The sequence below is a fragment of the Syngnathoides biaculeatus genome, chromosome 12 (genome assembly GCF_019802595.1).
Source record: "Syngnathoides biaculeatus isolate LvHL_M chromosome 12, ASM1980259v1, whole genome shotgun sequence".
Lineage (NCBI taxonomy): Eukaryota > Metazoa > Chordata > Actinopteri > Syngnathiformes > Syngnathidae > Syngnathoides > Syngnathoides biaculeatus.
In genome coordinates this window covers 11,126,342-11,143,302 of record NC_084651.1, presented here as the reverse complement: position 1 = coordinate 11,143,302, position 16,961 = coordinate 11,126,342, and the positions used below count along the sequence as shown (strand labels likewise).

Here is a 16,961-nt window from a genome sequence, read left to right as displayed (position 1 = left end):
GGATGATGCCACTATGGAACGGTGCCATTGATATTAAAGAGGACATATGTGATGATGAAAATAAGAGTAAATTGAACTTTGCATCATATTAAAGTGGGTGGATGAATTATATTGGACACAAATTGATTGCTACCATGGAGATGTTAACATGAAAATAATGTAGCAGAATACTTGGTTCACGACTGGGATGCAAATGAACCTAAAACCTTCCCAACAAACAGCACAGCAGAGGGAGTATAATTGTACTTTAGTTTTTTTATTCATTTTATTGTGGAGAGTTTAACTTCTTTTTCCACTTTGCCTGTATGTTTAACAAAAGTTTTATTATTGTGACATTTTGAGCCCGGAACAAATTTGTTCACTTTGTGTTATTTCCTACGGGAACTATATAACTTATTTTCCGGACAGTAGTGTGGACCGATGAATAGGCTTCGCCTGGTCTGTGTAGTGTTTTGTTTTTTCCATACAGGGGCCACACCGGACCATATTGTACACGCTGGTACGTTGTAAAAATTCGATATTCACACAAAGACTTCGTAAATGTTTATTTTTCATTTACTACCGCAACAGTAAAATGGCTTAAACATTTGAGGAAAGTCACTGTTTTTATCTATCCTCTTCCTATTCACTAAAACCACGAAAGTATCGGGGGTGAACCGCCTCAGAAAGTATCACATACCACTTCAGTCTCAGTCATCGAGTTCCCCTGAAGTTGTGCTGTTTCCTCACGTAGCAGTCAAGCCTTTTAGTCCCTTAGTGATAGTAGATTCTTTCACGGTCCACATGTTTAAAATCCACCAGAAGAAAACCGCGTGCAGCTACTTTTGGTGAAAGATTTTGAAATGATGTGATTAAATATATTTTGCATTTGCGTACATTTTTCTTCTTCTACGCCCGCCGAAAGTAAAATTTTCTTCTATACAAGTGAAAACTCTGCACATGCCCAAACCCAAGTGCAATGTCGGAGGCGGCCATGTTTGAACCATTTCATTCGAACAAGTTTTTGTTGTACTTTTCAACTTATAGCCGCTAGCGAAAAAAAGAAAAATTATTACTGCATCGGACAATAGGCAGAAAATAGCGGCTTGTTGACCTGAAAATGCGGTAATTTTAAAATGACGGTATAGCAACTGCAAACTCAACCAACTTAGATAGACGTGTCACTTCTCACTGCGCACAGTACCGTATGTTCTTAGGTTGTAATTTTTTCACGGGTATTTCATAGGAGTTCAGCGCCGATGCTTCTTAACAGATTTTCAGCCATTGCGGAGGCGGCGAGCCACAGGTTTGCTGTCAAAACAGAGCTTCATTTTCTTGCTGGATCACAATCTACCATCTTGCGTGGAGCAAAGTCACTTTTTCTCCACGTTGATGTAATATGAGACACATGCTGGCCCGACCTTAATGCCTTTCAGAGATCCTATCTGAAAACACATTATGTGATCTGTTTCAATTCATCGTTCTTTCCTTGCCTGTGATAAATATGGTTCCATTTAGCAGAGTGGGCCGTTGCATTTCTCAAGGTTATGCATGGCCATGTAGAGGAACAACAATAAAAAAATAAATAAAAAAAATGCACTGCCAAAACCATCGCTAATATGTATTTGTCAGTTGAGTCTCTTGCTATGATTAAAGGCCCCGTGGATTCCTTTCTGCAGGAAAGGAAAGTATTTTTGCAAAGGCATCAGATATGGCCGTGTCATGATGAAGTACCTCCTCTGCTAGTTAAAAGGCTAAGGGAAGGAAGGAGGATGTTTTGGACCTTGAAAGTGCACCAAAGGACAAAAACAACAAACTCTTGACCTGCTTTGGGGACATTACATATACACGGATTCAAGATTCTGTTTTATGTTGTTTTTATTCAAAGTAGCATTCCCCTCACTTTCCTGACTATGCCAAGTGTCGAGCAGAGGAATTCGTGCATTATGATTTGTAAGATATTTAAAGTTGTGGAAAAAAAAAGATTTAACAACGAACAGAAGATGTCCTTTTAAAGGTTTGTTCAATACAAACTTGGTTAGTAGGTGGGAATGGCAAAGTAAAACATTCCAAAATGTGTAATTGGTGATAATGAAGTTAAACAATTTGTTCTAGCCATCACAAAAACTTCCATAACTATACAGGCATTTTTTGTAACAATTTCCCAAGTAACAAAAATAAAGACAAGTCAACCACTGTAAAATACAAGTGAAATAAAGTACATTTACTCATTGTTTGATGGGGCCTGAGAGTTTCATGTAATAGAGAGGGAACAGGTTGTGTATGCAAAGTGATACAGGCAACTAGTGCTATTTGTAGGCATTTTCGTCGTCCCCCCCCAACCCCCCAAAGCCAAAGAAAAAGCAGAATATACTTGTGGGGTTGATCCTTTAACTGGTCTTATGAGATTTGCTGATGTCTCATGTTAACTCCCACCCGACGATGCCTTTGACTCCATGTTTTGTTTGACTTTCGAGGCTCGATTGTAATGTGTGTCTGTTCACCATTAGGATGTAAAAAATAGAACACAAGAAGTCCTTCTTGAAGTTTTGTTATGATGTTGGACTAAGACTGGGTTCCCCAACTATTTGACATTATGTCAAAAGCTGTCAAAGCTATTTTCAACAAAATACTCGTTGCGTGATTCCTCTCTTGCAGCCGCCCAACGAAGCCGGATTTGAGAACCGCCCTCTGCCCTACACTCCTCTCCCCCGAGGATCCAGAGACGCTAGAAACCACAAAGGTAAGGGCAAAACAAAGACCTTTTAGACTTTGTAACCTTTTCAAGGCAGCTTACATCCACATACTGTATGTAATTAGTAGCAACAGGATAAATATGCATTCAGTGAAAATCCAGGCCCGTGGATTATGGAAATAGAAGTCCTGACCATAACCAAAGTAGAGAGTGGGAATCTATTGAATGTCAGTGAAATGAAGTAATTCAATCTTTAGTCTTATTGATCTCATCTCATCAGTCAGATGTGTTGTGGGAATAAATCGGATTAATCCTCATTAAATCCAGTCCAAATGTACGCGTGGGAGCGTACAAGAATCCTCGATCTGTTGGTACAAGACATTGATCAGTGGTCATATTGACCCGAAGAAGTCAGCCGCCCTAATTGTGTCGAAACACACTCGACATTATGCAGAACTTTCCTTCTGACCGAAGAGTATCCTGAAGAGGATGCTGACTGTTAACGTCACAAATTTACAAAAATTACCAGAGTTCAGGCTCATTCACAACGCGAACGGGACAGCAGCACCACGTAAACTGTGTCTGTTGGAAACAATTTCCCTTTGCAGTCTTGTTATTGATAATCATCGTTTTATCCAAACATATTCACCCATCGTGCAGTTGAGTGTATACATTTCCCCTGCTACTATATGACATTTGGGACTACACCGTATAAAACATGGTGGATGTGGCGTGATTAAAATTTGAGTCTGGACATAAATATATTATTTTGGCATAGCTAAATAACATTTAATAAGGTTAGCGTCAAGTGAATAAAATTAATCGTTTGTTTTCTATTGATGAAAGTTTTCCCACAAAGTTTTTGTGGATGTTTTTGCCCATAAAAAAAAGACATGACAATAATAATAATATAAAAAAGACATCCCTGCCATTGCTAGACAAGAATGAGATACTCAAAGAGCCAATGTGTCCTGGCACACAATCCATTTAAAGTGGCAAGGACAGATCAGTGTCATTCGAGCCTGACTGGTGGAGCAGCTCTCTTCAGACGTAAGGAACCGAACAAGTCCTGTGCTTTGTCTAAGTCTGACCTGGCTAAGGGGAGTCCATTTAAAGGTGAAGACATCTGACAGAAGCAATATTTTCCATTTCGTCTCAGACCCTGAGTGCTGGTGACAGTCTCCATTTGTTTAGTATGTTTTTGGGTTTTTTTTTGTATATACACAATGCAGCGCTGCAGCCCAAGATAACACAGCCCTCATCTTCACCCTTCAAATCATCTTTGCCTGGCAGGCTCCAAGTCCCTACTGTTCATTGTTAGTTATTTGTTTTACTTAAACATTTATCTGAAGTAAAACTCAAACAACTCAGTGTTTACATGGGTTTGATTCAGGGGATAAACAATTTGGATAGGACCATATGCAGACAATTGTTTTGATTTTCCTTGTAGCACGGTTTTTGCAGTTGTAAAATAATGTATCCCATCTGTAGACTTTAAAAATAGCACATTTTTAACACCTTTAGAAGCAGATCGTGTTTCTTTATGTGCAGGGCGATTGTATTGTCTTTTTCTGTTGTTGCGCTCCCTTTTTTCTACCCCCCTCCTTCCTGTCACCTGTGTCAAGATGTGCCAGAGGTAATTTCAGCTGCTAGTAGCTCCCAGAGGATGGCAGTACTGGCAGGACACCGCCCCTGGGACAAAAAGGGATGGAAAAACAAGGACACAAGTCCAGAATAAGCTCATGTCTTTGCTGGCTTGAGGAGTCAAAATGGAGGAGACGTAAAAGTAGGATTAAAAAGAAGATATGGAAGTGTTTCACAGAGTAAGTCTGACACAGAACAAGAGGAAAAGATTAAGGGAGATGAAGAGAAGTGGGGAGCAGTCGGAATGGGACTTAAAAATCAGATGGGAGTAGACAAAAGACGACACCGAGGAGGTTGGTGGGGGGATCCGGAGTGTCTGCTTGAAGGCGTGACACAGAGCGAAGTGGACTATGTGGTCTGGCAGAGAGGCCCCAGGATCCGCCATGACTGTCACCTTAATTCCAACTCCTACAACTGCTCCCCATTGTCAAGTCCACTCTGAATCTAACGGTCCATAAGTGACTCCCAGCCTTCGTGTCTCCATATATAAGCTGGTTCGCCTGATGCCACCTGTCGTGGGCTTGGAATCTACACTGCACAATCCCCATTTTTTTGGTTGTGTGTTGTGGGTAGCGTTTCCGTATTATTTTGAATGGAACAGATGGAAAGACTAAAGTTGAATTTCTGTGACAGATTTTCCATTTTTTGTTCCCATGCCGACCCAAGATCTGGCATTAGTTAGGGGTGGCTAACCTGATGAGAATTAGGGTGAAAATAACCAGCCCTCCCCCTAGCGACGAGCCACAAAACAAGTAGATGGTCTCACAATACAGCAACAGCAATTACAGATAATAACGGGGATTCCCGCATTAGCGGTGCAAGGCGGCTAACAGCTAGCAGCAACTTGGAGCTAAATGGCAAACAAGCTGCAAGAAAGAGTTATTTGTGATATACAGCAGCTAAAATAATGATTTAACATGTCACTTAACTTTTTTTTAGATCCCCACAGGTGCTCATTAGCTCTTGGACAAATCATCAGATTATTCCTTTGCACTTCTCTGGCAGAATTCCTGCGAGGAGCACCTGATCAATGCAGATTTATGGTGGTGATTGGCTTTCCACTTACATATTATATCCTTAACCGTGTCCACTGGAATATTCAAAAGCTTAGATAGGCGTCTGGAACCAGTGCCACATTTACGTTTTGCAACTATTACTTTACAGTGGTCTTGAGGCAGACCTCTGTGATCTCTTGACTCATACCTTGGGAATGAGATCTTTTTGTAGGCCGTCAATTAGGACTGAACCATCTAATATTCATTCGTTCGTGATATTAGCACTAACAAGGAGGCTGCATTGCTGTGTGACTATTGATAGATTTTTAGGTGTTGTCTTAGCTTTCCATGCCTTTTTGCAGCTCACTTTCTTCATATCTTCAATACTTTCCCCCTGTGTCATTTGAAATTATCACACACAACCTAATTTCAGATCTTAATATTTTCTGCATTCTTTGTATGTATGGGTTACATGGGTTGTTCGCAACATATGGTGAAAAGGTCATGTCATTATCACCTTTGGAAATATATTTGGTGAGAAAAATGTTGAAGTGTCACTGCAGATCACAATATCATCTGTGAACATCATAGTCCAAGGGGATTCTAGTTTAACCTCGCCTGTCAGCCTATCCATTACTACCGCAAACAGGAAGGGGCTCAGCGCGGAACCCTGATGCAGTCCCACCTCTACCTTAAATTCTTCTGACACACCAACGGCACATTTCACCGCTGTTCTGCTGGCCTGATACATGTCCTGTACTATTCTAACATATTTCTCCGCCACGCCAGACTTGCGCATTCAGTACCACAGTTCCTCTCTTGGTACTCTGTCATGGGCTTTCTCTAGGTCTACAAAGACACAATGTAGCTCCTTCCGACCTTCTCTGTACTTTTCCACGAGCATCCTCATGGCAAATAATGCATCTGTGGTACTCTTTCTAGGCATGAAACCACACTCCAGCTCGCAGATACTTACTTCTGTCCTGAGTCTAGCCTCCACTACTCTTTCCCATAACTTCATTGTGTGGCTCATCATCTTTATTCGTATGTAGTCTCAACAGCTCTGAACACCTCCTTTGTTCTTAAAAATGGAGACTAGCACACTTTTCCTCAATTCTTCTGGCCTCTTCTCTCCCGCTAGTATTCTATTGAATAAGTTGGTCAAAAACTCCACAGCCACCTCTCCAAATTGCTTCCATACCTCACTGGTATGTCATCAGGACCAACTGTCTTTCCATTTTTCATTCTGTTCAGTGCCTTTCTAACTTCCCCGTTACTAATCATTGCCACTTCCTGGTCATTCACCCTTGCCTCTTCTACTCTACCTTCTCTCCCGCTGTATATCTTTAGCATTTTAACGATGAAAATATGTATGTGACACTGTGTCAGAAAGTCCTAATATGGCAAAAATGTAGTACAGATTTCAAAGCAACGGCATACAGAGCTGCGGTCACTTTATCCCATATCCGATTCATATCAATCCACATTTGAAAGAGGTTTGATTCCAATTTAAGGATATCTCTGCTGCCAAAATCTGATCATGGGCCACATGGGAGCAAAAGATGGAAATTCTGTCATGGAATTTCAACATTAGTGTTTCCATGTGTTCCATGCAAAACAATATGGAAGCTCTCTTACTGGTAGCCAGCCTGTCACCTTCTATGGATGACTCAGAAGTTTATTTCACAAATCTAATTATAACTGGAGACATAAAACAGGCCTTTCAGACTTGATTGATACATCCATGTGCACCAAGGATATTTTAATAAAATGCCATTTCCTCTGTATATGTAAATAAATGTGGCTGGCAGTAGCACTAGCTGCTTTCATACAGGTATCAGATTAAATTTGAGTAGGCCATTCCTCAACGGTGACAACAGTAAATGAAAGGGATATCTTTGAACAAGCAGAGTAAACAGACAAGGAAGAATGGCGCAAATGTGGCTTACAGTATGAGCCCAGGGTCCCTTTAATCTTGTTGTTCTGGGCCAGCCTCCAGCTACTTTGTATGGCTGTATCTTAAATGGTGCACAACTGTTATTAAAATCCCAGGAGAAAAGCAACCTTCAAAGCTTTTTTTCTTTAAAAAAAAAAAATAACAACTTCCTGACGGCACCCAAGGGGCACATCATATTTGTTTGCCACGTTCATTTCATGTTGGGGGTGATGTGCGCTGCAATTCCCACACCAACCCTCCCACCACCTCAAAAAACAGGAGCAATGGGAATGGATCCAAACTGGAAAGTAAACTGTTTTATAGTTGCAGCACAACAAATAAACAAACATCTGGAAGCATTCAGAGCATCCCATTAGAAGGGCTCTGGGCCTTGCCAAAAAGGGGTAAATGATGAGGAATGGGCTGTCGAGAGGCTGGTGGAGGCCGGGGAGAGGCCAGATGACAGAACCGTGGGTGCTAAGCGCTGCCTTTTAAAGCTCAGCTGGGCTCGCACTGATCTACACCTGCTGCTTTCTCCGCCTCCTCCGCCAGACATCTGGATAGGACACATGACTAATGAATGACTAAACTGCCAGTGTTGAAACTTGTCGTTATGAAGGAAAAGGTTGTTGCTTTGACTGATGACTTCATGTTTCTCTACACAAATGCACTTAGGCAAACCCAAAGCAACTTTGACAGCGTTCAAGTTAATTTATTGAAACCGATACATAGTTCACGAGGCGTTGATTTAATGCTTCTGTTTAATGGGCACTATGAATAATCATTATGGGATGCGTCATAGGTTGGAAATTTTTATAATATACAGTGTTCTCACTCCAAATCACTTTTAAGTGGTCCGGTTTATCTTGAGGGTTTCTTTATCAATCTTTTTATAAAACCTTAATCAGTGGTATGGCTAAATGGCTTAGTTTCCCTAATATCCCAAATCGTCGTGAGTAAAAGTGGATAATTTTCCTTTTAACTTGGTGAAATTAGTTTGCCAAGCACCCATTTTCTTTAGTGTACAGAGCAGGGTCCATACAGTATGCAGTAGGCATGGATGGATAGGTTTGCTTTGGAAGAACTTGAGTTCTCAACCCCATGAAATGGCCTTGGAATAGACTACAACAGAGATACTGTGAGTGCTCACTGCTGGTAAGGTTTATAGCCAAGTGTCCCCATATTTTTGTCAATATAGTGAATTTCATAATGATTTTTTTTTTTCATCCTCCGTCAATTAACGTCTCCCAGCCAAATGTATTTGACTGACCTCAGAATCCTTGTATCTGTAAAACCATTACTTTTCTGAAAGTGTGGGGTGGGGAAAGCAACTTTGTTGAGCTATTCGAGTTGTATCTTCAAAGAGAGCTAGCCATTTTCAGCACGTTCTTCTTTGCTTTCTTCAGCACTGTCAGTAATTAGTAAAAATAACAGACACACGTGGGGCGGGACTAAAAGTATAGATCCGAGAAAAAAAACAAAAACAAATGTGAACAGGTTTTGGACTGATGCCATCAATTTGTAACCAAAAGACGCGACATGGGTAAAGATAACAATACCAACCAGTGAAGAATATAGAGCAGCATCAACTGCAGTATGTGGCCAAATTTTTTTATGCACATGTGGATAGAGAATACACACTGTAGTATATATGCAGATGTATACCGATGTGATTTTCATCATCACGGCATAGATACTGTAGATCCATCAGTCACCCAGATGCATCCATTCGATGATGATGAGCACTGTCTCCACCCCGCATATCACAGCTCATCACAATGATGATGTAGGCAGGCTGTGTTTCCTTTATCTTTGTCAGATGATATTGTTTCTCCCATGAGTGCATTGGCTAGCCAAAATGACTGGCCATTACAGTCGAGCCTATGGAGATGGATGACAGGAAAGTTGGATGAAGTGGGACTGGGAAGCGGTAGGGGCAAGCGGGAGCTCGGCCAGCAAAGCTCTATTGAGACTGACCACATCCAGAGTGATGAGTGCTCCCTTCTTCTAGGAGCAGGCCTTGTCCTTATTTGTCACCCGAGATTGAAGGCAGCGCTGCGTCTTCTCTCTTTGCATGGATTAAAATGCAAGTATAACCTCCTCAGCTTCCGTGACAGCTTTAACTGCTGAACTCTTGATGTGGCAGCTCTCGGAGACGCCGCCTTCCATCAAGTGTTGTTAGTGCTCCTTTACCAGATGGCACTGCTCTTGCAGTTTGTGAATTATTCTGTTTGTGTGCGCTTTGAGGACATGCCTGTTTTTTTTTCTTTTGTTTTGTTTTTTTTTTGGGGGGGGTTGTTTGTTTTTGTTTTTTTTTTTACCTTGCTGTTTGATGTCACTGAGAGAAGTTTGCAAGGTTTTTGCGGTCATATCCACCAAAATGTGGAATAATGACACTCCCAGCCAACCACTTATGTTTATTGAACACGTATAAAATAAAAAGATGAGGTAACTCGAGCTTGGTCTAGGACTGGAATCCCATCCCACAGGAGTGTGACGAGGAGGAGAGGAAGTGCCAGAATGCTGTGGCATATCAGGCCATGGCGTGGCTGTTCGAGCTACAATGACATACACAAGTTATCTGACTCCTGATTGAGGAGTGGAATCCCATCCCATAGCCGTGTGTGACCAGCATGAGGATGAGGTGCAAGGTTGTCATGGGATGTCAGAGAAAAATATTTTTCAATACCTTATTTCTTTCTAATCGGGAAGCCCCCCATTAGGGATGAAAATGCCATACCAGAGCAGTGTGTGACCTGTTTCAGGAGGAATTGCCAGGTTCTAAGATGTCCGGTACGAGTGACTGTGGTAGAGTGACCAACCCAACCATGCCCCCAATGAGGACTGGAATACTATCTCACAACACTGTGGTATCAGTGTGTGGAGGATAAGGTGCCAGGCTGTTGCGGGATGTCAGAGGACAAGCCACAAAATGGCTGTCTGTGCTATAGTGGCTGACACAACCAACTTGGCTGATTTGCGACATCTCCTGTATCCTTATAAAGCATTTTGAACAATGCGCTTGAAGCTCAACCGTCATATGTTTTCCTCCCTCATCCACCAGCTGTGAAATATGATGATTACCAACTTTGAAGCGTTTTCTCAGCAGCAGGCAAATACGCCTCGTAAATCTTTATTGTCCGTGACCATTGCAGACAAACCTTCGCTATTTACGACGATACAAAGTCGAGCTGACTCACCCGCCGCTCAAGCGCAAACAGATGTGCGTTTGAAGAAATGTGCTGGCCTCCGCTCCAAATGTGTCAGCGTGATAGACAAGGACATGAGCTCTCAAGAGCGCTTGGGAAAAGCTTTGGACTTTGGTCTACTTCCCAGTTGCATTGGTCATTCTCAGAAGAGAAGCGGAACATAAATCAGCTCAACTGGGAAGGTCTTATTTCTAGAAGCAGCTTCGAAATTCCAGTATTTCCAAAGCGGCCACGCTATTTTTCATTTTCCACAATGATTTGTTGTCGGGGAAAACTGAGACACGCTCTACGCTTTCCAACCGAGCTTCGTGGTTTCCAATGGTGGGAGTCCATCATGGTAATTTACAATAGGGCTTAGCTGCCAGATGGTTTTGGATATTTTTGCTTCCAGCAGGATGGATGTTAAGTCCAGCAGGTTTCTTCTGTGTCGTTAGCTGAAAACAAATGGCTCGGCGAGCAAGCGGAGTCTGTCTGCGTGCGGTGGCTCTCGACCCTTCATTCTGATGAATAGCTGCTAATATGCTGGCAGACACTGGAGAACTTGTCATACTACAAAGAAGCAACTGCTATGAATTGTAGTAGTCATTACTGTCTGTTACTAAGAGTGTTTACTTAGATTTCAAATGTCTTATGTTTCCGATTAGATCATGATAATAAACAGCAATTTGGTAATGCAGAGTACTTATGAAACACGTCTCAGTGGTTAATTAGAATCATATATCTAAATCTCTCTCTAATATATAATTTTTTAGGTCTTTCTGATCACACACTGTAATCAGTCAAGACACAAACACACACGCCTTCATGCTCACATGGTTAATGAGTCTAACAAATGACCTTCCACTATACTGCGAGCTGCCAAGAGATTCTGGATGACTCAATGGCCATACTTCATCACTGAACTTTTCAATCACGCATGATCGGAATAGGGCCATCCACGCCAAGGTGTCACTGATATGCAGTGATAGTAGCGACCACATTTGATTGTTTACACTGGAACGTAAAATCTCCTCTTAGAGAAAAGATTTTTGAGGCCTTTGTCCAAACTTTGACTTTTGATTCTGAGGTTTTGTGCAACCTGAGGGTCATTTTTGGTCTAATTACAAATCTTGGGACCTCATCTTTGTGATTCTCCTGTACAGCATTTATATTGAAAAGTAGTTCACTTCTGCTGAACCTAATCAGGAGAAATGTAAAATTGGTTCATTGAAGACTAAATTGCCAATAGGTGTGAATACAAATGCTTTGTGTGACTTGAACCTTGTGGTTAATTTGGTATATGTGCAATGTCACATACCCAAATCTGGGAAACAGGTTAGTAAACTTCTTGTGTACGCTGCTTTAACAAGCATGACTGTGGGTTGGTGACACGATATCTTGAAGCTGAACTTGCTAAAAATTCTTTATGACTGCTGTCTTTGAACAAAACCTAAATACATTTGTATCTGCATTTTTCCAAATATGATATGCGTAAACACAAACCGTAAACACCAGCTATTGTCACGTTTGGGGTCTCTGTATGGTAAACACAAGACAGTCATTGAAAGTTTCTACGTGTGCTTTGCCACAGAACCCTTCACCCGAGCAAAGAGGAAGTGTTTTAACCCGTTTCACCGAATAAGGAAGCAGGTTGCACATATACCCTATTGCCAACCATTCCAGAGTGACCCCAGGTCCTTAGCATGTCAGTTTAGCCTGGCTTCACCTTAGACCTGCGTTGAGTTTGCGTTGTTAATAAAGGATGGCTTGACTTTCTGTGAAGCCACAAATGTTTTGGGGCTATTTTAAGTAAGAACTCACTAACTTTTGAATGATATCCATTCACGTTTGTTGTGGGTAGCTGGAGAGAAATCAACACTCCTTTGCCATCAGAATTTGCAACCATGTCATGGCAAGATCTCGCCATGACTTTAAATATGCTTGAGGTAGTCTTTTGTCGAGTCGAAGATGATTTTCACTACCAATTTTATGACTGAAAACAGAGTTGTTGATGTTCACAAATTCAGTGTTTTCTATGTTTTGTGTTTGTCATCAAATTTTAAAAACGAGATTGTAAATACCACTTGTCTGTTGTACACACGTGGACAAACATTCATTCCCAGGTGTCCTCTGTGCTCCAAAGCTACTGTGGCGGAAAGAGCCGGACTCATCTGTCAATTATGGTAAGCTCCATCGGGCCATTGTCTAAACTGTTTTCTCACTCGCCCGCTGACTCCACTGATTTATTGTCAGCAGCCTTGACATCAATATACAATTGGGAGACACTAAGCTGTGACGTGTGAGCACAAACTGTTGTCAGACTATCAGCACAGTCCACATTATGTGCCATTTGGATTATTCATTGCAGCGGGCTGCGTGAATGCCTTGTTTGGATTCACTGCTTGTATAGAAGACGGACATTATTGCACATGTTGAGATTTAGGTATATTCAAGCGCGTGACAAACTGAACTGAATCAAATATAAACACGCTGCTTTATTTTGTGGGTCAACTTGTACCGTCCGGGCGAAAAGGGCGATTATGTTGAACTAACAAGCTTTTCAGTATTGAAAAATATAAAGGGTAACCACAGTTAGAGAACCTCGTAGGTCTTTTAAGGTTTTGACCAGCATTTGCAACAAAAAAAAGTGAGGTCACCGAAAATGCTAGTGAGCCCAAAATAACCTTTTAGTCTTGTCACTTCGATTCCGCTGATTAAGCCACTTTAAACAGACAGAAAAGGTTTCTACATCAGGATAATGTGGGCGGACAAGTTATTCCACAAATCATCATTTGATTGTGTATGCTTTCTGGCATGCTGTGTCACTGCAGTGCAAGACGAACGGATTGACTGAGTCATTTCTTGTCAGAAACGCATATGTACCCCAGATTGTTGTGATATAAAAAGCTTCCCTGTCCTCCTGCAGGACATTTTTATGCATTAGACATGAGCCCTTCAGTTTGGTAGCCATCAAACTGTATCATGTCTGATGAGACAGAGACATTGCAATTATTTTTTGGTATTTCTTGAGTATATGGGCTTAGTATCATACGCAAAAATCCAAGGGAATCCATGTATAACTTTTCTGAATGAAAGTAAATTGTTCTGGTACAAAAGACAGTTCTATCTATAATACTGAAGCGTGCCTGCCTGCAGAGCCAAACAAGAAAGCTAAAATATGTGTCAGTTTGACACCATTAGCAAGTGTGAACATGCAACCTTTGGCTTTGCCCGACGACCATGCAACACCATCTTGGGCATTTTCTCCGAGTTAAGGACTGAGGCAGTTGGAAAACAAAGACAAGGAAAGAGAGCATACTATTGGACAAAATATGTTGTGCACATAGCTAGCAGTGCTCTTCTGTATTTGCACATTATGACCTCAAGATGCAATGTCTTTGGGCTAGCTGACTTTTTTTTTTCTTCCACGCCCTATGACCCAGTAAGATTCTGGCTAAACTATATATATTATTTTGTGCCCTGCCTTCTAGCGCAATGAGAAAATATATATTGCATTATCTCCCATGCTTTGCTTTATGTAGCAGGCAGTTGATTGTAAAAGCACAGCATGGAAGGATGATATTAAGATAACCTTGGGAGAAGTGATAACGACCATCTGTCCTTCAAGCCTTAACATTTTACACTGGAACCTCCAGAGTGGAACGCAATCCACAAGATGCTGGCTGATTTACAAGCTGTTGTCATTTCAAACAATTTCCCCATCGGAAATCACGTTAAGTGAATTACAGGACAAGGTTCCGTTCCTAAGATACCAACGTTGCGCGATTGGGAATATGCTGTTTCGACCGTGAATCTCGTGTCCGAGTTTTAAGTCATAATTGCTGTAAATATTTGTACAAAAAAAATATTTCTAAGTGATAAATATAAAATAATCACTTGAATAAACAGTATTAAATAGAGGAACACTTTCTGACTTGGGGGAATGTTACAATCAAGTTTTTGTTTTTTTTAGCTCAATTCCGAAACATCGGGGAACATCGTAAACCGAGGACCCCCCTGTAACTAGTTCCAGGCTCCCACTATGACCATCATAGCTATTAATTGTAGAGGCAATGTTTTATGTAACATGTTACCATCTGCATTGTCATAGAATTAGAATTAACGTCTAGAAGAAACGTGTATACAAACACTTTTCTCTTTTTGAATAAGCCAGACAGCAATGCAATGAGCCCACAGAATGATGTTTGCAGTGACAGACTGACACTTAGTGGTGTTTTATAGGTACTAAGAATAAGCCTCATCGTTTTATCTTCGAGCTTGAACTTTATGGTTGTTTTGTTATGTACTTCTATGGGCTGCCAAAGACATAGGTGGCTGCTAATAGTCTCATTCATCTAAGTCATTTTATTCTTAGGGCATTGAATCAGGTGGCACGGTGGTTGACTGGTTAGAGCGTCTGCCTCACTGTACTGAGGACCGCGGTTCAAATATCGTCACCGACTTTGTGGCGTTTCCGTGTCCTCCTGGGTTTTCTCCGGACAATCTGGTTTCCTCCCACATCCCCAAAACATGCATTAATTGTACACTCAAAATTGACCCTTGGTGTGATTGTAACTGTGACTATGTGCTTGTCTAAGTCCCCTGCAATTGGCTGGCAACCAGTTCGGGGTATACCCTATCTCCCACCAGAAGATAGCGCCGATAGGCTCCTGCCCTCCCGCGACCCCCGCGAGGATAAGTGGCTCGGAAAATGAATGAATGGATAGATATAGCATTGAATCGGTCAAAACTGAATTGTCCTGGTTGTCTTGGAATTTGTTTTACCTCTTATCTAAGCAGGCTTCATCATTTCTTATGTTCACGCAGGAAGTCATACAACAAGGCTTAGTTAGGACGGACTAGTCTTTCAGGCTCATTCTGTGAACTGATGAAGCCTGCTCGGATGAGAGGGGAAACATCTGAGACAGCTGGACCTGTCCAGTTGTGATCATATCTATGCGCTGAGGATGTCAAAGACAGGCTGTGACATGGTTGTTCGTCCAACAGTGACAACTCAGCCATGTTGGCTTACTTGCAATGACCTTTGCTTGAGGAGTGTTAGTGTAAAGATCCTGCACTAGTGTGTGTGCCAGAGTGATGTCAGACTGCTCATGCTATTGTAACCACAACCAGTTTAACTGACTTGAGACCACCCTGTGGAGGAGGGACCAGGTTATTGTAGGATATCAGACACGGGCTGCAAAGAAGCTATTTACACTAATATGACCAAAACAATCTTAACCCATTAGCATATGATATGTCTGTTAACATCTGCTTGGTGAAATTCATTTCTGAACATGAAAATATTTGCTCGTTGACATTGAGTAGTCAAACCATTTCCTGCAACCACTGAGTTTAGCCATGGTCCTTGTTTGATGATGATGTGTGAACTACAAGTTTGGTTTGATTTTTAAGGGATTTCCCCTTGACCAGAAATTAATTGACTTGTATGACATTGTTTTGAAATTTCACTGAATTGGTAGGTTCAGCCTTCGCAGTAGTGATACTTTAGAAGCCACTAGCCTGTGACAAGGTACTCCAGACAAATCGCCGATCTTAACACTGTGATGTGCAGTCGATAATATTTGGCTTCATTAATTCCCGTGCCCTGAGAAGACATCCTGCCCCTATTAGTCCTGAAATCTCATCCCGGTCTCTGCCATACCTCAGCTGTGACTCAACCGAGCAGCCAAGCAGATAATACGCTCTGAGCTCTGAAACATGTACCATTATAATTAGCTTTGTCAGGTCTGAGCCCCTACAACCCTCATGCAGATAATATGATAATATGTCTTCATAACCAGCTGACCTTACATGCTCAATATTTCTCCCCTTATGAAGATTACATGTCAATAAAGTAATTGAGTCCCGGGGTGTTTGGCGAGTGAAGATTTAGGTTATTGGAGTTTTCGGGGGCAGTGATGTACGAGCGTTATTATTCCGCCTGTCAGGGGACGTACGAAGGAGGGTGAGGACAGTCCGAAGAGTATCGGTGGGGAGTGGGGGGCTGAGGCGGGTTAAACAAAGAGAGAGTGAGAGAACAAGAATGAAGAAAAGCATGAGAAAGAGAGAGAGAGAGAGATGTGGAGAAGGGAGACGGGAGAGCAGAAGATCATTTCTCACGAGGTGAGATGGATCGACAGTTAATCATGGGCTCATTGCTTCATCTCTTCATGTGAACGGCGGATATGCCTAATCAATTAATAGGAGAAGGGATGCTGTGGAGCCATCTGTCTGAGGGCCCTGGTTTGTCAGGGACAGCTATGGACAATTCCTGGTTCAATTCTTCCAGTCGCCAGAATCTGCAAGGCATCTCAATGTCCATAATTACTCGCTCAATACCCAGCCCCAGCAAATTATTTCATTTCCGAAATGAATTATGACTATTTTGTTTGTAACACTTTATTTGTGAATACGGACCAAAAATCGTAGTTCTACCTTGAATTTCAATGAAGTTATGTTGTTGTTTTTGTTGTTGTTGTTTTAAATAATCCAATATTATTTAAAGGACATTTAAAGTTTTT

General features: G+C 41.6%; 1 protein-coding gene across 5 annotated transcripts in view; it reads left to right on the top strand.

Moving 5' to 3' along the window:
• The window catches only part of lrmda (leucine rich melanocyte differentiation associated), a 286,581-nt gene that overhangs the window by 247,131 nt on the left and 22,489 nt on the right, over nucleotides 1–16,961 (top strand). For 4 of the 5 annotated variants that reach the window (XM_061836950.1, XM_061836954.1, XM_061836955.1 and 1 more), the window contains one exon: nucleotides 2,638–2,722. The exons of the other annotated variant lie outside the window; for it this stretch is intronic. In XM_061836950.1, coding sequence (XP_061692934.1) covers nucleotides 2,638–2,722 — 85 coding nt within the window. The remainder of the gene's footprint in view (nucleotides 1–2,637; nucleotides 2,723–16,961) is intronic. 5 annotated transcript variants of the gene reach the window in all.